Source organism: Ixodes scapularis, unplaced genomic scaffold (genome assembly GCF_016920785.2).
Source record: "Ixodes scapularis isolate PalLabHiFi unplaced genomic scaffold, ASM1692078v2 PGA_scaffold39__5_contigs__length_11793443, whole genome shotgun sequence".
NCBI classification, from domain to species: domain Eukaryota; kingdom Metazoa; phylum Arthropoda; class Arachnida; order Ixodida; family Ixodidae; genus Ixodes; species Ixodes scapularis.
Genome location: NW_024609867.1, coordinates 10,220,274 through 10,244,850, shown reverse-complemented (window position 1 = coordinate 10,244,850; position 24,577 = coordinate 10,220,274). Strand labels below are relative to the sequence as shown.

The 24,577-nt window shown below is 45.1% G+C and overlaps 1 protein-coding gene across 1 annotated transcript in view; it reads right to left on the bottom strand.

Annotated features, from left to right (window-relative positions):
* The window catches only part of LOC115328068 (parathyroid hormone/parathyroid hormone-related peptide receptor), a 96,916-nt gene that overhangs the window by 47,617 nt on the left and 24,722 nt on the right, over window positions 1-24,577 (bottom strand). The window contains exon 4 of the mRNA XM_040210554.1: window positions 18,879-19,003. Coding sequence (XP_040066488.1) covers window positions 18,879-19,003 — 125 coding nt within the window. The remainder of the gene's footprint in view (window positions 1-18,878; window positions 19,004-24,577) is intronic.

Genomic DNA, 24,577 nt, shown 5'->3' with positions numbered 1-24,577 from the left:
GATAGTCAGAACATCTCGATACTACAGTCACGACTTATCTTGTGTAAGGTCTTGAATATCGTAAACTGACATTGCCTGAATTTGGAGACGCAGCTAAGGGAGGATTACATACAATGAACGAAAAATAGTGGTGTGTACGTGTGCGTGTATATGCGTGCGTACGTGTGTTTTCTTTTGAGAAGACAACTCGCGTGCGGATATTTACACAATCATTGAACGAGACCTTCGGTAAGCAATAGTTCATTACCTGTCATGTTATGAGCTATTGCGTTGTTCTTTTATTTGCTCAATATTCATTCAAAAGTGAAAGACACTCCGTTACAAATTATTTTATCTACAAGTAATGAAGTGTTCTTAAAATAAAATAGTAAAGTGGTTAAAATTCTTTAAGTATACTTTCAGACGTACTTTATGGGTCAGTGGAAGCGGTCCTTAGATTCATCATACCTTATTCAATGGGCATTGCCCCTTATGGTTTTGACTAGATTAAGTGCACCAATTATGACATGTGTTCCGCAGCATCACACACTATTACTAAATGTGTAAGAAACTTATCACAATCCTCTTTTTGTTGTGTTAGAAAATTACACCATAATTTCAGGTGTTCGAAAATGACGCCTTATATATAGGGTGTTCGATCATAACGCACTAGTTGTAGCGTGTTTGAACTATACGCCTTTTTTCACGGTGTTTGGAATGACACCATTTTTCCAGAGTGTTTCGAAACCTAAATAAGGGTGCTTCCAATGGGACAAGCCATTTATACTAAAAAGAGTGCAAAGAAGTTAAGTGTGACTGGAGATGATGGAGGCTCCTCCTGTCAAGGCAGGTTAGGGGAGCGTCGAGCAGCAAGTTCAAAAAAACTTTCTGCTGTCGAATACGAAGAAGTCGCTCTTCCGTTTCCAGTGTACAGTAAGTATGCCTTATGTATTTTTATTATACATTCAAGCATAGGGGCACGTAATCAAGCAGACACATCGGCACTTAGCCCGCAGGCTTCAGGAATCATGTAAAATAAAAAAGTGCGAAAATGTATCTCCAACCAAAATTTGAAAGGCAACCCGACGTTTCGAAACCAACACGGTTTCTTCTTCAGGGGTGACTGAAGGCACGCGGGACAGCAGCAGCTTCTAACCTTTTCGTCTTCAAAAAAGAAAAGAAGGAAAGAGAAAAGGAAAATAAATTAAAAAAGGAGAAATTAGGAAATTGAAAAATGTAGACGGATGGGACCTTTCCGGTCTTGGATGTGCTGGTGAACCGACAAGGACAGGATCTGACGTTTGCGGTGTACCGAAAACCACCGCACACCGGACGCTACCTCGATTTTGACTCCAACCATCCAACGAGTAATAAAATCTCAGTGGTTTCGACCCTCCTGCGTAGGGCAATGACTATCTGATCGTCGGAAACCGATAAAAAGGACAAAAATACCATAATTGAAGACCTACAAAAAAATGGCTACTCTAGTAGCTTTAGTGAGCACATCGCCTGACGCCAAGGTCTTGCCACACAAAACCAGATGCCAGTAAAGAAAGACAGCCCCATCGAGTCGCGCGCATCAGCGTTCCCTACGTAAAGGGAACCAGCGAAGCGCTCGCACGAGTACTGGGAAAGGAAGGTATTCTGGTGACCCACAAGCCCACGTCCAGACTGGGAAGGTATATGCCAAGACCGAAAGATCGTCTACCAAAAGGAAGAGAGCAGGGCGTGGTTTACACCATTCCTTGTGCAGAGTGCCCCGCGACCTACATCGGCGAGACGAAGAACCTTCCCGAGCGTATCCGCCAACACAAAAACGACGTGCGGAAGCTTGACAGTGAGCGCAGCGCCATCACCGAACATTGTGACAACCTAGACCATCGTAGTTACTTCGCGAACGCGCACGTGGTGGACACAGAGCCCAATTTTCGAAGAAGACTTTTATTGAAATTGTAGCAAATCCAGCACACGTCAGGAAACCTAAACAGGTCGCTGGGCGCTTTGCCCTCTGTGTAGGCGCATGGCCTCCGTGACCTGACGGAAAAGCTAAAGAGACGACCATCTGCATAATAAGAAGTTATTTAAAAAATTTTCAATTACTTAATTTCTCATTTTTTTAATTTTTTTTCCTTTTCTCTTGTTTTGTTTTCTTTTTTGAAGACGAAGACGTTACGAGCTGCTGCTGTGTCCGCGTGCATTCAGTCGTCCCAGAAGAAGAAACAGAGTTGGTTTTGTAACGTCGGGTTGCCTTTAATATTTTGGTTGGAGATACAATTTTGGCCTTTGACTCTCACCCAACCAGGCAGATTTCTGCGGAATATGTTTACTCTCAAGTAACATATAGAAATAAAAATAGAGAGTCAGTGTCTCCCGAATAAGCAAGGGGCTTACCACAATGAGCACTGGCATGCACAGACCAAGATGTTCGCTGCGAAACATTTGGTTTTTGGGGAAATTATCTTGGTAAGCAAAACACGTGATGTACTTGAATTGTGTTTTTTTGGGATCGCATATTTTCGACACTTTTAAGTACAGCGAGATTACTACATTTATAAATTCTAACATTGAACATGTGAGTTGTGTCACATGTTTGCGCACATGTTAACGAGGCAGGCACGAGCATGCACTTATGATCTGTGGTTTTTTCGTCTAATCTTCAATAGGCATAGTGTATTTTTACAACTTAGGATTCAAAGTTCCATATTTTTTTACACTTTTAAGAGAGCATCAGCGAATATTTTATTTTTTGCTGTTTCCACCACAAGGGTTTAACGCAAATGGCATTAACCAACGCCACTCAATAAGGCAGACCTGTGATCTCGGAGTGTTATGCGATTGTCAGAGTGTTTATGCATTATGCTTGTGTTCATAATATTTATACTTGTCAATTGTTTATAGAGGTTTTATACTCTACTTCGAATCAGCAGTAAACATCATTATCTATTGTCCCGAACAAAATTTAAAAAAAATATATGCCGCACTTGTGGCGGTTTCAAGGTGAGCTAATTGGTTCATTGGTATATAAGGTGCCTACTGAATATGAAGGATGGTTTTATCCAGGGAGAGACAGAAAAGGCATACACACCGCAGAACCATTCAAATGTTTTGCACCTTTAAGTATGTAAGTTAGCTTGCACAGACGCTTACACCCTGTGGGTGCTACACCAGGACCCTAAGGATGCTGACGATCCTAGCAGCATTCGAGGGGTAGTTTCAAGAAGCAAGTTGACAAAAAAAAGCATCAGATGCAGTTCTCACAGGCACAAAAAAGAAGGTAAAGACGTAATCGATTTCGCACGCGCGGGATCATGACTCTAATGACTATTCTTCCGCCTCCAATAGGGTAAAGTGGGGCAAAATAAGACGCGGCGCAAAATGCGACAGTTTGTGTTTAGAGCCGCCCACCTCCTGGAGAAGCATTCAGTGTGCGTTCAAACTTCACATGGAGGTGCCACGGCCTGTGCACTTTGCACATGTAAACATTGATAACTGTTAGCAAGAATGTTCGGGAGTAAATAAATGCGGAGTTGAGGTTGACGGTGCTTACTCCCCTTCAGTGTTGTACGGAACGGCGTTCCAAGAAACGGCGTTCCTCGAACGCGTTCCATTTAGGAGAAACGAAGGAACGCCGCCGTTCCATTTTTCATCGGTGGAACTGGAACGGGAAATCGTTACATTTTTGCGGGAACCGAAAAAGGAACAGCGTTTCCTTTGCTTTGTCCAGTGGGGTAATTTTTATTTTACTTCTAAGGGGACAATTCTAAAAAAAGTATAAAAATATATTTACGGACAGCAGGATCTCGTTAAATGTTTTGTTACTTAGGGTTTATTTTGTGGGGTCTTCGCTTGGTGACAGTAGGGCGCAGGAGGGCTAGTGGGCATTGATTCTCTTTTCAGTGCCCGAGACTGCGGTAAAGAGATCAAAACATTTTGTCGGAGGAGAAGGCAGAAAAAGGATGTCTCAAACTCAGCTACTTTCTTTGCTCCCACGAATCATGATACACCCGGAAATCTAAGGCCGACCACAACCATCACTAAACCTCTAAAAAAAAAAAAACTAGCTATTTTGAAAGAACAGATTACCAGACAACAAATGCACCCTTGCATCCCAAACATTGCCTAGATGCACAAAAATTTTCCTTCATTCTCTTTCCTATTCTCCCACCTTTAAACTGAACAACAAATTCGACCTTCACGAGAAAAGACTGGTAATTTTCCAGACTGACCCTCCAAAAGCCCTACACTCTTTTCCACTTGCTTGCCTTACGGACAGCAACATCGAGAAGCAACTGTGTTATGGAGGTCGCCGACGCGCCGACGCTAGCGAGCTCCAAAGTCCAAAGCGACCGAGCAAGAGCAACCGTTCGCGCGCGGAGCCCCGTCCCGCCGCTTCGCGCGTAACCTGAGCGCCCCGTACCAGAGGCGCCTTTCTTTGATTTCGTTTTTGATTTAATAAACGAGACGTCAGTCTTCAGCCTGACTCCGGCACGAAAGGTTGTCCATGTGTGCCCTTCGTAAAAGAACGTAAAACGAAACATGGTGTCAGAAGTGGGATCGCTCCGCGAGTCTTCTAATAATTAGTAAAGCGCAGGATCGACCACAAACGAAGGAACAATGGACAAGCCATCAACTTCTGCCGACAACGGTGCTACCGAACAAACGGTAACGGCAACTTTTCGCATCTCGCCACCCGAGGCCTTCAGTTTTACACCTAACGAATGGCCGGCGTGGAAGAAGAGATTCAAGCGCTTCCACAGTGCATCAGGACTGGCATCTCAACCATCATCACACCAAGTCGACGCTCTCATTTACATCATGGGACCCCAAGCTGAAGACGTCTTGCAGACATTCAAGTTGTCCGACACCGAGGCCCAAGATTTCGAGAAGGTGATGGAGAACTTCGAACGTTACTTCATTCCTCGACAAAACGTGGTGTATGAGAGAGCCATGTTCAACACAAGATCGCAACTGGAGACGGAAACCGTCGAGGAGTACGTCACTGCTCTCCATGGATTAGCCACTACGTGCAAGTATGGACCACTGAAGGAAGAATTGATCCGCGACAGGCTGATTGTTGGTCTTCGGGACAGCAGGACTTCAGAAAAACTTCAACTGGATCGTGATCTGGACCTACAGAAGGCCATTGATGCTGCGCGACAATCGATTAAGAAGCAACAAGTGGAACTCCGACGAACAAAAGAAAAGGATGCCAACGTTGACCGTATAGCAGCCAAAAATGGGACAGCAGCAGCAAGACCTTCTCAGCGAGGAATTGAAGGTTCAAATGTTCGAACTCCTACTAAGAAGACCGCGACACCCCAACCAAAAGGCAAACCGTGCCATTGGTGTGGCCGAGAAGCTCACCCGAGGAGCGTATGTCCGGCGAAGAACGCAGGCTGCAACAGGTGTAAGAAAAAGGGACATTTTGCAACAGTCGGCAAATCTTCAACTACCGTGAACTCCCTCGTACACGAACAAGGATTCGTAGGAGCTGCAGCTTCTCCTCAAACAGCGAAATGGAACATCGAGATATTCGTCGACGAAACTCCTGTCGTTTTCCGAATAGACACTGGAGCAGACGAAACGGTGTTACCAGCTGCCATCTTTCAAAAGGTTTTCGCAAAGTGCCACAAGCTCTTCGAGCCCCAACGCCGACTTCATGGTCCAGACGGACGACCCCTTAAAGTCATGGGATCAGCTTGGATGAAGCTCAACTGCCGTGGGCAACAAGCACTATAGAAGAAGTTTACATCGTGAAAGGACTTCGCAAACCTGTCTTGGGTAAGCCAGCTATCGAAAAGTTTCGGCTTTGCCCTCAAATCTGCATGACTGCAAACAAAGCTTGCGAACCGAAGAAAGAGTTCTCTCACCTATTTCAAGGACTGGGATCTCTCGAAGGTGCTCACGTTCTCAAGCTGAAACCTAACGCGACGCCGTTTGCTATCGCATCACCGAGAAGAGTACCGCTTTCGCTGTATCGAGAAACGCAGAAAGAGCTAGAAAACATGCAGTCGCAAGACGTCATCTCTCCAGTAGAAGAACCTACTGAATGGTGCGCGCCGATGGTCATCGTCCCCAAACCGTCTGGCAAAATTCGCATTTGTGTTGATCTCACACAACTGAACAAACACATTCAGCGCGAATATCACCCTATCCCATCAGTGGAACACACGCTGGGAAGGGTAGCAGGAGCCAAGATCTTCTCAAAGCTGGACGCGAACTCTGGGTTCTCGCAGATCCCTTTAGACGAGAAGTCACGACTCCTGACGATATTCATCACTCAGTTTGGAAGATTTTGTTTTAATCGCCTACCATTCGGAGTCACGTCAGCACCGGAACACTTCCAGAGACGTATCACACAACTTCTCCAAGGAGTGGAAGGAGTACTTTGCCACATGGACGATATTTTGATATGGGCGTCATCGTCCGAGCAGCACGAGCAACGTCTGCGAGAAGTCCTCAGCTGAGTCTCATCAGCAGGACTCACGCTCAACGAGGAAAAATGCGTCTTTCGAGTGACAAGTATCAAGTTCCTAGGTCATCAAGTAGACAGCGATGGTGTCCGTCCAGACGAGACAATCGTCAACGCAGTGAAACAGATGCCCATACCGACTTCAAAGCAAGAAGTCAAGCGCATCATATGTATGGCGACATACCTAGGACGATTCGTGCCTCACCTGTCTGACCTACTGCATCCATTATCGTCACTGCTCAGTTCCAAAGTGGACTTCGTGTGGGATCATCCTCAGCAGAAAGCCTTCGCAAAATGGAAGGAAATCCTCTCAACCTGCCCCGTTCTCGGAGTTTACGACGCCAACAAACGATCGATTGTATCGGCAGATGCGTCATCCTACGGCCTGGGAGCAGTGCTGCGTCAAGAGCAGGAGGATGGATTATATCGCGTCATTGCCTATGCGTCCAGAACACTCACCGAAACAGAGAAGAGGTACGCCCAAATCGAAAAAGAACGTTTGGCACTCACGTGGGCATGCGAAAAATTCCGAGATTACATCGTGGGAACGCACTTTGTACTGGAAACCGACCACAAACCACTCAATTCTTTGTTCGGATCAAAGTCAATGGACGACCTAACCCCAAGGCTTCAGAGACTGCGCATGCGTTTAATGCGCTACTCATTCGAAGTTGTCCACGTTCCGGGCAAGGAACTCCAAGCAGCTGACTCGTTGTCAAGAAGCCCTCTGCCACAGCGGCAAGACAGAGAGATGCAAGAAGAAATCGATTGCTTCATTCTACACATAGAGACGACCCTACCGGCAACGCAAACGAGTCTCCAATGGATAACAGCAGAACAAAACAAAGACCCTGTTTGCCAAAGACTCGCCAGCTACAGCCATAAAGGTTGGCCAAATCGTCGAGATCTCGGAACAGACCTCAAAGAGTACTACGAGTACCGTCATCACATTGCCGTGCAAAACAGCCTTCTCATGAATGGCTCTAGAATAGTGGTACCAGAATCCTGCCGTCCACATATCCTGCAACAACTTCATGAAGGACACATGGGCATAGGAAAATGCAAAGCACGGGCAAATGTATCGGTGTGGCGGCCGAGGATAAACGATCATTTCGAGCGCCTGGTCAAGAACTGCGAAAAGTGCATTAAAACTGGCCAGAACCGAAAGCTCCCCTCATCCCGTCAGAGTTTCCTAGTCGACCGTGGGAGAGAGTGACGATGGACCTCTTCTTTATTCACGGGAAATGGTGGCTGGTCGTCGTCGACTACTACTCTCGCTACCCCGAATTTGCCCGACTGTAAAGCCTCACAGCAGCGTGCGTAATAATGCACTGCAAATCGATATTTGCGAGGCATGGCATCCCAGAAGTAGTGGTGTCTGATAAGGGTCCTCAGTTTGCGGGAACCACGGGTTCAGCATTCACAAAGTTCTCACAGACCTACGGATTTAAGGACATCACATCAAGCCCTCGCTACGCGCAGAGCGATGGGATGGCGGAGGCTGCGGTGAAGATCATAAAGAGATCACTCAGCAAAACGGAAGATCCGTACGAGACACTCATCATCTACCGTTCAACGCCTCTGCCCAACGGATACAGTCCGACAGAACTTCTCATGGGGAGAAGGATGCGTACAACCGTACCGATCGCCACTCAGCTCCTGGAACCAAAGCTACCCGACCAAAGAGAACTGCGTCGCTATGAGCAAGAAAACAGGAACCGACAAAAGCAATACTTTGACCGGCGACACGGAGTGCATCAACTCGATCCACTCGGCTCTGGAGAGCGAGTTTGGGTCATTGGCCTCAAGCGAATCGGAGTTGTTCAGAACAAGGCCCATACACCACGATCTTACTGGATAACGTCCGAGGGTCAAGAGATCCGAAGAAATCGCACGCATTTAATTCCTTTCCCCGACGAACAAGATAAACAACGCATCGAAGTGTTCCCCGAAACAACCACGAGGCCCGAGGAAACGTGTGCCGACACCTCCCACAAACATTCTCGGCACGGCGGGTGTGTAAAAGAACCAGACCGCTTCGGCACTTCTTCGAAGCTCCCTTAGAAAGAGGGATGTTATGGAGGTCGGCGACGCGCCGACGCTAGCGAGCTCCAAAGTCCAAAGCGACCGAGCGAGAGCAGCCGTTCGCGCGCGGAGCCCCGTCCCGCCGCTTCGCGCGTAACCTGAGCGCCCCGTACCAGAGGCGCCTTTCTTTTATTTCGTTTTAGATTTAATAAACGAGACGTCAGTCCTCAGCCTGACTCCGGCACGAAAGGTTGTCCATGTGTGCCCTTCGTAAAAGAACGTAAAACGAAACAACTGTTGTTGAGTTCGAACACATAACTTCGCTAGATTGAAACGTGTAAGTTTGTTGTAACAGTAGATTTGGCTTGTCTGCATAGCCCACCACAAACATGAATAAGGCAAAACGCTGAGATTTTTAAAAGTGAATATAACAACTAATTAAACCTTGCTTCCGCTTGTTGTCCTTCCTCTTTATGTCCTTCCATCACGGCATTCAATTCGTATGTTGCCATTTGTTGAGATCGATGAAAAAAATTAAACTTTGTTTAATCTAACTAAATATGGTAATTAGCTAAATACAAATCTAACGTATATGTAACGATACGTTCCATATTTTAAGTGTAACGGGAACGAGTTCCTTTCTTACAGATGTAACTTGTAACGGGAACGCGTTCCAAAAATCAAAAGGAACGAGGAACGAGCTTCCGTTCCACTTTTTGAGGAACGTGCACAACACTGCTCCCCTCCAAAAAGGCTCAAAATTCAGCGCGAGGTTACTCTTAGAGACGTGCACCATGATTGGCACCACATGATTTTCCAAGGAAAGTATTAATTTTAATGGTGCGTGTTATCATCTGCGCGTGAACCAAATTAGAGCAATCTGTGGTCGCAGCGTTTAACGAAATAATTATTTATGTAACAGGATACGCGCGAGGCAAAACACGATAATCTAATATTCTATGAGGCGCATGTCCAGAACGCACGAGTCTCCTGGGTGCAGCCGTATACTTTTCTGCCGGCGTCTAGGATGATACAAAAGTAAAAAAAAACAAAAAAAACTCGGGGTTTATGGGGCGAAAATGACATGAGCAAAGTTGTTGAAATTGTAAAGGAACAGCGTAACTCCCTTCGCACTGCTGCCACACTTTTGGCGTACAGAAAACGCTCGTCAAGGCGAGCCAAACAGATCGGTGATTGTGAAGAGCAGCGGCTCTGCAAAGAACGGCTGGGTTAAAGAAGGTGCGTTTTTTTTCGATGTTGCAAGTTTCAAGAACATACCTAACGTAGGACAAAAAAAGAGAAGAAGCTGGTCGGAGAAGAAGCACTGTGCTAAAGTCCACTTCCCACATGACAAAGCTGATGGCGAAAGCATCCAAGGACTGGCGTTCCACATACATTTTTTTTCTTCATAAGAAGAAAAAAAACACATTAAGAAAAAGAACGTGAAACCGAAGTAAAATATTATTAGTCATGCCCACAACCATTCGCGTAGTATCTCAGCGATCGCGGGCCTTGCGGTGCATACCACAATAAATTGGCAGAGCCTGGTGTGAAAGAAGTTTGGAGCCAAGCAACCCCGCATTCCGTATGGATCGAGTGCATGGAATGCAAGGACTGGGCTTATGGGGAGTGCGTTAAAGCTGGCAGGGTACGTTTAAACTTTTCTTAATGCGACAACTGAACGCATACCAGGTTTATTAGGTGTGTCTCACTCTACCCCACAACGTTGTCTCACTTTGCCCCACAAGGAGGGACAAAATGAGACATGGGGTGACTTTCAGATACAGTGATGTCTCGTCAATGCGGACAGATTTCTTCACCCACAAAAATCGCCATTAATGTTAGTTGTTCATAATAACGCGACAACAATGCACGTATTTCCCCAGTTTGTCCTCGAAAATGGTGTCCATATAGCGGGGCGTTCATATTAAACGGGTCCATATAAACGAGACGTGACTGTATTGTTGTTTTGTTTAATATTTCGCTTGCTCCAGTTATGTAATATTTACTGAAAATAGTGTCAAAACATCTAAGAGTATCCCCATGCTGTTTTTTTAATATTAATCGAAAATTTAAAATTACAACTCACATTAACATTTTTAGTATTATATTGCCCCACCTTACCCCAGTCAAGAACTCAGTCACTCAAAAGTGCTCCGCTCCACAGTTACAAAGAATACAGCAATGTTGCTTTGTTGTCGTCAATATTACGTTTAATGCATAGGATATCTAAGTTAAAAAAAACGCCTCTTCAAGTAAAAAAAATTATTCGCATCTCCACCTCGTGTTCGCCCTCTCACGGCGGAAACGGTAAGCGCTCTGGTGAAGGTACCCCGGTTCTATGTTCAGCGGCCACGTCGGAACTGCTCGCAATCCTGACTCGCGAACAATCACTCCTGAGTGCAAACAACACTCTTCACTGCCCCAATGTAGTGTTGCAGGGCCGGTACGGGATTGCACCTTAGTAGAGCTTTTGTTTTGTCTTTATAAGCTAACGCAAGCATTGTGTGTTAGCTCTCGAGTTGTGTGCTCCACGCTTCGCGCGCGCGTCGTCGCCATGAGCGAATTTTGAGTTTCGCACACGCGCAGTGTGGAAGACGCCATTCTATCTCGAACACTCAGTGCTTACGTTCGCTCGTATACGCGATACTAAAACTCACTACTGTTTCACCGGTGTTTCAATGCCAACGAAACGCTCTGCAGACAGCGGGTGTTCAAGCGGGTTGGCGTTCCTTCTAACTGGAAAGCCTAAGGCCATCAAAACGAAGGCGCATAAAAATTAAAGAAAATAAATGTTCTGTAAAGTTTTGAATAAAAGAAAATACGTAATCTGTTTTTTCTTTCTTTTTTTCCCCCTGATTTCGGAAAATTACGTTCAAAAGGATTGGCGGCGAACTTGGAAGTTTTGGCTGGTGAGAAGTCGCGACTGTGATAGCAGTATATTGCCGCGCGCGCAGCTGGCCAAGTAGGCAGCGCGGCCGTGACCTAAAGGTTATCGTGTTTGCCTCAAACGCGAAGAGTCAGGGTTCGTCTCCGGGGAGCAACATGTCTTTTATTTATTCCTGCAATTTCGTGTTGTGGTGAATTCGCGAATCATGTTGCTTGTTCGAGGTCCGAATCTTCTCCGCGCCGAACATTCTACGCTGACTACAAAAGGGCTCCGCGTGCCGAGACGGCGTCAGTCTCGCCCGAGCGTACGATCCTGCTGTTACGCCGTCATCGACGTCCGTGACGCTCTACTGTTATCTTCTGTTTACTTTTTGTTTTAGACACATTTTTCCCACACTAAACGCTTAGTTCCTTCAGGTACCATGGCCTCATCAATTGTCATTCGTGTCATTTTGTTGGAGGTGCTGGAACTCTCCAGTCGTGCGTGTTAAGAACTCACGAAGGACGCCGAGAAGTTCGAATGGGCTGAGAAGCAGCAGCACGCATTCGACGAACTGAAGCAACGGCTCCAGACGCCTCCTGTTCTTTGACACTTCAATGAAGATGCAGAAACCGAGATTCATACAGACGCAAGTAACGAAGGACTTGGCGTGGTACTGGTTCAAGTGCAAGAGGCACCGAGCGAGCCATCGCCTACGCAAGTCGGACACTGTTCAAAGTGGAGAGAAATCGCTTTACGAATGAAAAGGAGTGTCTTGCGGTCGCCTGGGCAATCTCGAAGTTTCGCCCGTCCTTATACGGGAGCCCTTTCCGCGTTGTAACGGGCCACCACTTGATCTGCTGGCTTGCAAAAATACAGGATCCTTCAGTACTTCTCTCTCGATGGAGCCTCCGACTGGAGGAGTTCAACATGACTGTGGTCTACAAGTTAGGCCGCAAGCACAGCGACGCCGGTTGCGTGTATAGAGCCCCTGTCGAGACATCCCCCGGTAGAAGCGACGACGATGACGACGAGTGCTTCCTGTGCGCGGTGAACACCGACGAGATGGCGCTACTTCAAAGAGACGATCCTGAGTGGCGCTTGCTAATCGAGCACCTCAAAGGACGAAAGGGAACTATCCCCCGTGTCTTCTTGAGACCCCTGCCGACCTTCGTCTTCCGAAAAGGTGTACTTTACAAGAACTTCGGAGACAACAGCTCGCTATGGCTGCTGGTAGTCCCTGCCGACCTTAAAGAGTAAATCTTCCAAGCCAGCCACGACAACCAAACAGCTGGGCACCTTGGCTACAGCAGGACGCTCGCCAGGATTGGGGAAAAATTCTACTGGCCAAGGCTACCGAAGACCGTTCACTTCTAAACTCGGTCATGCCACGAGTGTCAGCGACGCAAGAAACCACCGACGAAGCCGACAGGGTTTCTGCATCCGATTGCTCCTCCATACACGCCGTTCCAGGAGATCGGAATGGATTTACTTGGCCCTTCCGCGCCATCAACGTTGAAAAACCGCTGGATTATCGTCGCCACAAATTATCTCACGCGATACGCCGAAACAAAAGCCCTTCCATCAGGAACTACTGTTGAAGTCGCCCAGTTTTTCATTGAGTCTATTGTCCTCCCGCACGGCGCCCCCAAGTCCTCATTACAGACAGTAAGTCGTCGTTCATGGCTCAGCTGACAAAAGAAATTCTTCGGCTCAGTAGCACCAGCCACCGTGGAACCACTGCGTACCATCCACAGACAAATGGACTAACAGAACCACCAAACAAAACTATCGCCGACATGATATCTATGTATGTCGACGTAAAGCACACGACTTGGGACGAAATGTTACCCTACGTCACGTATGCTTGCAACACGGCGGTGCAAGAGACCACAGGTGTAACCCCGTTTCACCTGGTGCATGGCAGAAAAGTAACGATCATGCTCGACGCAATGCTACCCCACGAACCAGTGACGATGGGATCCCCGACGCCCAGGTGGGTGCTCAACGAACCGAAAAAGTTCGCCAGCTCGCCCGACTCCGAATTTAAGATCAGCAACGCGTGGACGCTACCCGATACAACCTTCGCCGGATCGACGTTCGCTTCAATCCCTGAGACCGTGTGTGGGTGTGGACACCATTCGCCGCCATGGTCTCAGCGAGAAAATCCTCAAGCGCTACTTCGGACCCTACAAAGTGCTTCGTCGACTTGGGGATCTGAACTAATAGGTGATGCCCGACAGAACAAGAACATCATCGCGCCGCCCACCTCGATCTGAAATCGTCCACGTCGTGCGCCTGAAGCCGTACTACGCTCCATAGGACTGTGGACCTTATGTGTTCCAAAAGGACTCTTTAGTTTGCCGTTCTTTTTATTTGCTATGTCTTGTTTTGCGTTGCATCGGGTCGAGGCATTTTTTAAAGGGGGGAGTAATGCCGCGCGCGCAGCTGGCCGAATAGGCAGCGGGGCCGTGGCCTAACGGTTATCGTGTTTGCCTCCCAAGCGAAGCGTCAGGGTTCGATTGCTGGGAGCGACGTGTCTTTTATTAATTCCTGCAATTTTGTGTTCTGGTAAATACGAGAATCATGCTGCTTGTTCGAGGTCCGAATCTTCTCCGCGCCGAACCCTCTACGCCAACTTTTCCAGAATCCCACGCGCTTACATAAAGGGCCCCGCGTGCCGAGACGGAATAAGTCTCGCCACAGCGTGCAATCCTACTGTCACGCCGTCATTGACGCCTGCGACGCTCTACTGGTATCTTCTGTTTCCTTTTTGTTTCGGGCAAAAGTTCGCCCCATTAAACGTTTAGTTCCTTCAGTTACCATGCATCGCCTCATCAATTGTAATATGTGACAATATGCTTTACTCACAATTAATGTCATCTTAGATACACTTCTCAGATAAGCTAGAATAATGTCTGGTTTTACACTATTTTTTATATTTTTAACTTGTTTATTAAAATGATGCAATTGGCAGCAGTTATGATAATTTGCCAGCTTTGGACTGCCATAGTTGTTCGCGCGTTTGGAATTGGATCACAGGCAACGAATTATACCAGAGCTTGAAAAATTACGCACCTTAATTGTATTATTATTAATACAGAATGTGGTAACGTAGTAGGTCCCTTCAATAAATGCCACAATTTAAAAAATACGCCATCAATTATAATATACATTTCAGAAAGGTACCATGTAGTTTTCTCTTCAGCAAATGAAAAAACTGATATTTTTATCAAAATAGACATAAATACTTCATATAATATTGTCACATCGGTCTCACGTTGCCTTAAAGAACAGAAACACATATCTTCTCTGACTCGGATTCCGTTTTCTTTTTCGCAGTACGAACATGCTTTTCTTAGTTTATGCGTTTTGTGATCCTATTTTAAACTCATAACATGTGGAGTAATATTGTAAATTTTGGATTGATTCAGTTAATCTTATGTCGGGAATAATGACAAAGCAATTAATCACCTAAATGCCCCAAACCCATTAAGCCGAAGCTCATTATTTCACATGATACTCACCTGAGTAAAAAAATATCCCCTAAAACTTAAAAAAATATCAAAGCATATTTTCAACACATTTAATGGTTGGTGTTACTTCTAAGATGTGTGAAAGACCCTGCCTTTAAATAAATACCTAACATTTATAAAATAGTTTTAAAGGCATGGATCGGACACGTAGTAAAGTAGTGATTTGACCTAGCTGGTACTGCAACATTTCTTCTGCCCAGGGTTGATCAAAGTATTCTCGAGTCTCTCAGTTCCCTGCCGGTATAAAACGTGTTTAGCTATGTCGATGACTTTTATATTGAGTGCGAGAAAGGGGCGAAGGTGATGTTATATATCTAGTATTCGAAACTTTTGTTAAGTGCGGTTCAGGTCTAAAGTTTACGTTGAAGCAACCCAAGAATGCGACCTTGCGATTTCTACATCTTTCGTTATCGGCAAAAGCCTATCACCTATGCTGGCCCTTTTCTCCCAGGTCAAAGAAAGTCATTCTGCATTACAGACCCCCTTATTCTAAGCTTGTCAAAAGGGGCATAGCCATCTCCGTTCCAGGCTCGGCCCTGGCAAAGTCGAGCTATCATGTTGTTAATTACAGTTGTAGATTTAAGCTTAAACACCTTGAAAACCCTGGTTTTCTTCAGGCAGTCCTAATAGAGGTTATGGAGTCCTTGTTAAAAAAGGTAAAGGGGGTTAGCAAACGCAGGCAAAATATTACTAAAAACAGTTGTGTAAAAAAATTGTGCCACAAAGTAACGCAAATAGCCAACGTGTGTGATGTTGCAGTGGTATTTTCTGCACCCCAGAGTTTAGCTAAGATCTGTGCAAAGGTGGGCTCTGCAATTGACAATCGTTCACGAACCGCATGCTTCAAGAAACACAAGAACAAGTTTGTTTCCTGCTCGGAAGGTTAGTTCAAAATTCCCCTAACGTGTGGTGGTTGCTACATAGGACAGACTGAAAGATGCCTCAACAACCGGCTTAGGGAACTTTTCTATTCCCTTCACGCCATGGTGGGAGGGCACCTGCCTACACACTGTCTCCCCTGTCAGTGCACACCGACTTTTCGTGACACACCTATACTCGGGAGATTTCAAGATCGGACTGCCGGAGAGATACTCGAGGCCTATCAAATAAAAAAAAACAAAAACAAAAAAAAAAACAGGACACCAATGCGTGAGCCATCCTTCGTTGTCGTTGAGTGCCCAAGCAGGTGTTATTTTTATCCAACACCTACGGCGAGCGAATTTGCCGTATTCTGTATTTTGTATTCGTCCTATCATTTTTCTTTCTTCTTTTTTTTTTGTTTTACGGCGGTGCTCTACGGTTCATTCTTTCTTTTCTTTCTTGCCTCAAATTAATCCAGTCTGTTTATATTTTCTTCGTTCTCTTTTTCTCTTTATTTGATATAACGTAAGCTCCATTTCTATGGCTTCTTTTTTCTCCTCTTTCAAAATAAATCAGTTTTGAGTGAGCGCTCTTTCGTTCTACCCGTCGTTTCCTCTTCCTCTGTGTTCTGTACCCTATTTTATCATATGGGACACGTATGTGAGAAAATAAAATTTCCGCGAACAATTTGTTCAGCTCAGCACTTACGCTATGAAACAGATGTTGGTGTAGGAGAGACACGGAAATTAGCACCCATATCGAGAAATTAAATTCATAAATATAATTAGTTTCAGTTTTGTTACTAAATTGGTACGTGACTCCTACCGCAAATATAGCGCTAAACGCCGATATTTTTCACAATGAAAGGTTATTTGGGCGTATGACACACTAGGTTTCTTGTATAAGCGGAAATAATTTGTGTCACTCAGTGAAACTGGCACACTGGACAAGCTCAGTAACAGGCATAGCAAAACGCAGCCTCAGCCCTAACTATGACCACCACTTTAAAAAATGAGTGGTGCCAACTATAGACAGTTGGAGTCACGAATAAGCAAGAATTATTTTTATCGTCCCGAAAACAACCTTTCTAAAGCGCGTGTCTAAAGCGCGTGAACATAATTCAAACAAGGTATTCGCCTCACTTCAGCCTTTGTCGCACCCTTTTCAAACATTTCCAATATAAGGGGTGTTCAATGCCACGGTACCCTATTTTACAATTGAGAAGGGTGTATTAGGTCAAAATAAGGGTGCTGAAGGGTGAGTGTAAGTCTTGGAAAAAGCGTTTTACCCGTTTACCCCATGTATGCCGAGTTGTTTTCCCAAAAGGTTTTTCCAAGTGGTCGACTTCTGTCCTCAAAGTATTAGCGTCATAGTATAAAGAGTGGGTCGATCCACATATTTATTCCCAATTATCTTACGTGAGTACATAAAGTATTCACAAGCTATACAGTTTTAGAAGCATCAAATAGAAGTACAGAAGGTGAAAAGTCGACATCATTCTTACGTTCGGTTTCACTTTGCGCTCCCGCTTTCGCGATAATTCAGCAGATTCAGATTTCAATCCTGCAGTGTTTTACGCCGTTTTCTCATAGGATGGTAACCTCTGAGTATCTGCATTCAATTCTAAGGAGCATTGAAGAGTCTGGATCGCAGTAGCCGGAAAGTAGCGCGCTGCCTCAAGCGGGGTGCCTGAGTCATTATGGGGAACAGCAAGGGATGCTTCTCCGTCGTCAGCTGCTAGCACCGTAGCGACTGCGAGAACCACGTTGCCTATATTCGCGTTGGGTCTCTCTGTACGGCAGACGGCCATCTTTGCAGCGTCCTGCGCTGCGGTCATTTTCCCACATACGGTGAGAGCCCTCAATCACCGCATGTCTGTCCGCTGCCCTCTTTTGCATGGACCATCGTTCTGGATTGGCCACTGCTCTTTTTAACATGAAAGCGTTAAGGCGGTCGGTTCGCAGAAAAGCCGGCGTCAGTGGCGTGACGCGCAAATTCTAATTGGTTGCGGGGTTGATGACGTCACAACAACATGTCCTCGAGCGGGAATTTCAAACAATCCACTACGCTCGCGTGAAACGTGACGTCAAGCGTAAAATGAAAGTTAATAAAACATGACATGTAATGCGAATTAAAGGTCGCCGCATGTCTCAAATCATTTCTATTTTTAAAGTGATTACTTTGCTTTAAAGAAATATTTTTAAAATTTTAGGCGGGATTGGAGCCCGCCACCCTTCGGTGGCCAGCCGGACACGCTACCGTCTATATACTCTGCTCACTTTTAAGCTGAGACTTGAATCGCCGCACTTAGTGCGAGCATTCTACCCTTGCTAACACAACACAAGGCACGCGCAACCAAAGCACTGCTGAAACTAGTTAGCTGACACTGAAGCCGGAGTTTTTAGACTCAGCTTAAGGGTCAACTAAGAATAAGACACTCAAGGCACTCTTGCACGGTGAAGGAGAAGGTAATGCGAACGGGACCCGATAACGCTATCGCGTTTTTATTGGACCATCGCGCTTGGCCCACACGCCAAAAGAGCGAGATATCACTCCGTATCAAATGAGCTATTTTTCTTTTTGCTACGGGAATTAGTTTATTAAGTTGGTACATTCTATTTTCCTTCGGCAATGAACTAAAATGCATCTGGTTTTAACAACGCTTGAGTATAGTTTTCTCGCCTAAATGTATGAATGTATTAAGAATGGCGCTGCTACTCGGGCAGTAGCGTGCGACACCTATCATGTAAAAGTTCGAATACGCTAGAGTTACCTTGGCTAAAGGGCGGGACACCCCTCGCAGTTCCCATACTTCCCCGTCGCGGTCAATGGTGGCACTGGCGTTTCAGAAATGTCCACTAACACCACAGTCAGAGAAGCAGACATGCTAAACAATCCTCTGACGCGTGTCACTTGCGCAAAGCGTCTAGTATCAAAACTAGAAATAGCCCCAGCAGAACGAAATACTACTCGAATATAACGTTCAATGTTCGCGAAAAACACAAAAATAGCAACATCTCGTGTTGCGCTCTAGTTATCGCCTTTATGCGGGCGCCATCGTATGTGTAATCGTCATCGTACCTTTATTTCGACGACCGTCAAAAAGATAAGAGATAGTGTGAAGACGCCTACTTGCCTCGAACATGGAGAGGCTGTCCGATGTCTTTGCCAGGAAGCACTGCGAGTAGTTAGTCCACGTCTGGCCATGCAGCGGGTTGAGGTACCAGGTGCCATTCTCCGTGCACAGCTTGCTCGCAGTCCCTGCACCCACCACCCGTTGTAGGAAGGCCGTCGCCATATATGTCATTGGAAGCAATGAATCGAGAGTTCACTGTCGAAGAACGCACGTAATGTGGTGGGCGAAGATGGAAAGCGCGGAGGTATTTTAATGAAAATGGGACCTTTTCGTGCATACAACAAATAGAAGCAACCACGGTCCGTAAGCAAGTAGGAATGGCCGTTAAGAGATGCTTTACCTTATAATTCCAAGCACTAACTTCAGAAACATGCAGAATATGTTTTTCTCTAATAAATAAATATTTTTTGTCATAGCCTTTTTATTCATTGCGACGTTTAAAAGAGCAGCCTTACGAGATAAAGGTAAAATTAATTGCTTTAATTTTAATGGGTTGTGTATTGAGCTTCTTTTTCTTTAGTTGAGATATTGCAAAAAGAGGTCAGTTGTCTGTTATCAAGATATATTTGTTATGTTACATAATGCTTTTTTGAATAACAGAGACTTTTGACGTGCTGTTGAGGTATGGATTTAGGCTGTAAAATGCTTCGCGAAAGCAAGTATTGCTCAAAGAATACATTAAAAAAAGTTGCGATAGGGGCAAGAGGTTTGTGTTGATCGCGGCGTTCTCAGATGTCCGCAATATCGCCAAATGAAGGTAATAAAGCGAAGACACTCCAAACTCTGATGTCTCGTTAGATGCAAACCTTTTTGAAGTTATTTTCTTTCTTTAGTTACAGAAAGGCTATTTTATTTTAAGTTACTAAGCGACCCAATAGCACCAATAAAAGTATTTTTACACTTTAAAAACAGCTATTACTATATTGACGAAGCTCTATATGTTTTTATATCACACGTGCCAAAAAATATATGAAAATATAAATTACCGCCCCCCATATGGGGCAGTAATCTACTTATTACGACCTTAAACTCGCGCGGTGATGTCTACAGTAGCCGACAACGAGATCGCGAAGAAAATCAATTATTTTTTCCAAGCCGTATTTTTTTTCTAATTTGACTAAGTTAACCATATTGCACAAACAAAATAAAGAAGAAATAAACAGTTCTAGTTAAGTACGTGGACCTTTAAAAAAAATGCTCCAAGATCTCAGGCGCTGTGCTTTATTGGGTGTTTCCCAAAACCCTGAACCAAAAATATTAATATTTTTGTCTTAGTGTTTTGTGTTTCCCTACCCGCTTGCAATCACGCTTTTAGTTAATGCAATTCCATTTCCCGTAGAGTAAAGAAAGTGGATATACGGTTAATTTTGGTTTTATTTTGCCTATTTTCTTTGCATTTGGATACGAATTTTAGCGTCTTATAAAATAAAGGCGCGTGTTCGTCGTTTTTTCCCTTTTATTCTATAGAATAAATCATCAACTAGCCCATGTGCATGCATTTAGTTAGAGTCGTGTTTGATTTGGGAAAGCACTGTTTACACGTCAAAACATGATGAGTACGATCAAAAAGGTCCTTGGACAGCACAGACTTCCCTGACATACGTTTCCACAGAACGTGTTTCGACAAAGGCCATTCTGGCCAACAAAGGCCATCTGATTGCTCAAGCTTACGTCCCCCGTAATTCGCAAAACCGCTAAGAGAATACGAGTGAATTTGCAATGTATTCAACTAGAACATGTTTTCATACTCCTAAAGTTCAATCTTAACATATACGCCTCGCAAGTGGGCACATTTTCGTCTTCTGCGCATGATAAAGGAAGTGGCGGTGACGTCAGAACGCCGAGCCCTAACTGGCTGATCGCGACCCCCTATCTCAGCGTCGTCTGCTTCTTTGCAACGTCGTCTGCTCGCAACGTCGTCTGCGTCTGTCTTACCTTTCGTTCGACTTTCGGAAGTGCAGTTCTTTACGAGCGAGCTCGACTTCGCCTTTTCGAGAGGGCAGACGAAATAACTGGAGCGGTACATTGTTTTTGTCTTTAACAACTAGCAGACGCGCATCAAGGAGAGAAGTCAAGGGACTCACTGGCGAGGTGCTCTGAGGCGCCGAGGTTTGTTTCCTAACAACCAAGAGTGAGCGTGTTAGTGTCCGCAAGTTCCCTCCCAAATACTTTTTCCCTCCTTTCGTGTGCGGCGAGACCCCTCACTCTTTAACGCAGTTAATGTCGTCTGCTCTACGTCTGCTGGTCGATGCGATGGCTGCATTACCTTTCCTGTGTCTGTCGTAGATTCACCGCCTTTTCACCGGCGACAGTCATCGTTGCCCCGGAAAACAAGGGGATAGCAAGAGGAAGAAATTTACCTCTTAATCTAAAATTGAGGTCAGTGATCAAAGTATAATACTGGAAGGGCTCACAAGGGTCGCGCGGGCATATTCCATTCAGTACGCCAGCCGGTCGTAGGCAGACGGTCGCCGAGTCGCTGAGTTCCTGCTAGGCCTACCTGCCAAACTCGCTTGGTCGCGTTCGGTGGAATCGTTTCCGTTGGAGCTTTTCCCGGGTGTTTCTGGAACCAGCGTTCCTGTTCGCCGTGGTCTGTTCTAAGTAATTTTTACTTTTTTTCTTGCAGCTTGAAGTCGTGACGCGTGAGAAGCACACGTAGAAAAATAAACGTTTGTGGGTCGTCGCGACCGCGAAGCTGTCGGTCATGCTGATTTTATCGTAAGAAGTGCGTAAGACAGCTTCGGAGCTGTCGTAGGATTTTGTCGTAACCTGCGCAAAACTTACGAAAATTTTGTTTCGTGAATACCAATTTGTTCTTAAGTTTTGTCTTACGCACATTCGTAAGACTGTTTCGTGAATCTGGCCTCTGCACTACTGAAAGTCGCAGGAAAGGTAAAACAGACGCCGACGACGTTTCGAGCAGACGACGTTGAGAAGGAGCAGGCGACGCTCAGATAGGGGGTCGCGATCAGCCAATCAGGGCTCGGCGTTCTGACGTCACCGCTACCCCCTGCGCAAGAAGCAGACCAACTTGCCCTCCGCATGAATTATATCACCTAACTGGTGCCCATCGTGAGCACGCACACCATGACAAATATTCTTTGATAACCACGCAGCTTTGATATAGACATGGAAGCTACCACAGACTATGTTTTCGAGCTAAATGTGACGCTCTTTCACCAGCTGATCCTTTATCTCTTTCACCGATTACTGAGATTATAATTATGCAAGGCAACCTGATTCAGCCAAAAAATAGGCGCTACACGTAAAAGGCGTATATTTAATAAAATATTTCGAGATTTCAAGCCGGAGCTACTACAGGGTGCGGCCGTAAAAACTTTCACATTTGGCACGCCTAGCAAAAAACGAATTTCAAACGTATATACCTGAAATTGGGCACACGAACGTCGTTTATTCCAAAGTTTTTTGCCTATTTTTTTCAAGCGTCAACTCTGGAGTAGCGAATTATTAGAAAGATAACAAAAATGGCAGGCGTGCATTTCCTATGGCCTATACCCGCCCGTTCGCCGTCTGCTATCTAATTCGCGACGCCGCTCCCAGATGGCGTACTGAACGCAAAAACGCGGGAAACGCCGCACGAAAGGCTGGTGTCGGGCGAGATAATCACAATAAAAAGTGATTTTACCGAAATATGTGAACGAGTATGCCCTTTTACTTGAAATTTAGAAACTGGCGGACTCCCTCGTTTAATAAAAATATGTTCTAAAGCAGACGAACGTGTGTCTTCATTTGTCGTCTGCTTATCTGTTGACGGGTCCGTTCCCGGTGAAAGCTCAACTTTGGAATCAAGAGTGCCGCTGCTGAGGCATCTTGATTGTTCCTATTTATTGCTTTTGTTGCACTGTCTTCTGCAGTTATTATCAGAATATTTTCCACGCCGCCCTGCGATGCCACAATATTCGGCAAGTGAGTGTGCCCAGGCAGTCAAGTTGTACGTGGAGCGGAACTCGGTGGCCACAGCACAACGAAAATTTCGCACTGCATTTCATAAACGCCCGCCTTCACGCCCAACTGTTTTGAGTTGGGTGGATCGTTTTGTGAGTGAAGAAGACTGTAAAAAAAAGAATCCAGTCAGTGAACGTGAGAGCCTACTGAAAAATGAGGAGCTCATTGAAGCGGTGCTTGCTGTCTTCGAGAGCGACCCGCAATTGTCAACAAGACGAGCAGCTGTAAATAAATTTATGATCTCGTCGCATCATGGTGTCTTCTTGCTTGCATGACGATCTGTCAGAACTTGACTTGAAACAGGTAATTTCAACAATTCTTCATATATTTGGTTCAAATCACTTTTTATCGCGATTATCTCGCCCGACACCAGCCTTTCGAGCGGGTTTCCCGAGTTTTTCAGAGCCCTTTATAAAAGGGCTCTGGAGTTTTTGCGTTCAGTGCGCCACCTGGGAGCGGCGTCGCGAACCAGATAGCAGACGGCGAACGGGCGGGTATAGGCAGTATAGGCCATAGGAAATGCACGTCTGCCATTTTTGTTATCTTTCTAATAATTCGCTACTCCAGAGTTGATGTCTGAAAAAAATAGGCAAAAAACTTTGGAATAATCGACGTTCGTGTGCCCAATTTCAGGTATGTATGTTTGAAATTCGATTTTTGCTAGGCGTGCCAAATGTGAAAGTTTTTACGGCCGCACCCTGTATATCAAAAAAGTCAGCGGTATCGTAAATTATAACTCTTTTCTTTTTTTAGAGGTTCAGAGAGTAATGGGATTCAACCGAGAGTGACAAATGTTAGGAATGAGTCCCGGATGGAGATCGACTATCAATGTAATTATTTTAACACTAACATGAACATTATCGAAGGGCGCAGTTTTAAAACAATAATGTGCATGTTTACGCCAAAATAGTATAGGTTAGAAATTACAAAGAAGATTACAGCGAGCTGGTCAAATTTTAACATTGTAAAACCCGAGACGTCTAGGGTTTTACAATGTTGCATAGGTTGTTCTTTAATGTTAATGAATGCTTTGTTATCACTAGCTACGTTTATGTGGATGCGACAGTAGCGCACGAAATTGAGAAGGAACCAATCACACGCGCCTAGTCCCTCCCATTCTTACTGTTCTACCAAATCGCAATCATCATATACTGATTCAATCTGCTACACTATACAAAGCTTTGTTTTTGAATAGTTCTTCGACGGCCTAAGAACTCTTTCAGCTCCTGAAGAATGGTCAACTCAAGCACTATCGTCCCCTGTCGCACTAGAAAGGAAACTGGGCGATGAAAAACTCCATTGCATCAAAAAATAAGATTAAAAGAATCTCTCATCTTTCTTTCACGAATAGCCCTTCAGGCATTGCTTAAAAGTACTTTCCAGTGTCCAAAATATAGAGAAGCCAAAGTACGCCAGAGTTTTCTTACGACCTCATTTGTTTTAAATTGTACTGTGAAATTCCTACATCCGCTGCTATTATTTATTAACATACATTGGAGATTTTAAAGTTGAATGTAAATAGGAAAACGTAAACGTCAAAAAAGAGGTTTTCGGAAGAACCACAAAAGACAACACAAAATGCAAAAAATGCGAGGAGAAGTAATTGCGAAAAACAAAAGACGACGAGGCAAAAAACAAACTCAGCTGTACCGATAAACGACGTTTAAGTACTAGCAAAAGCGGAAGATATAACGAAAAAGTTCAACAAGTGTTTTGAAGTTAAGAGTGCATGC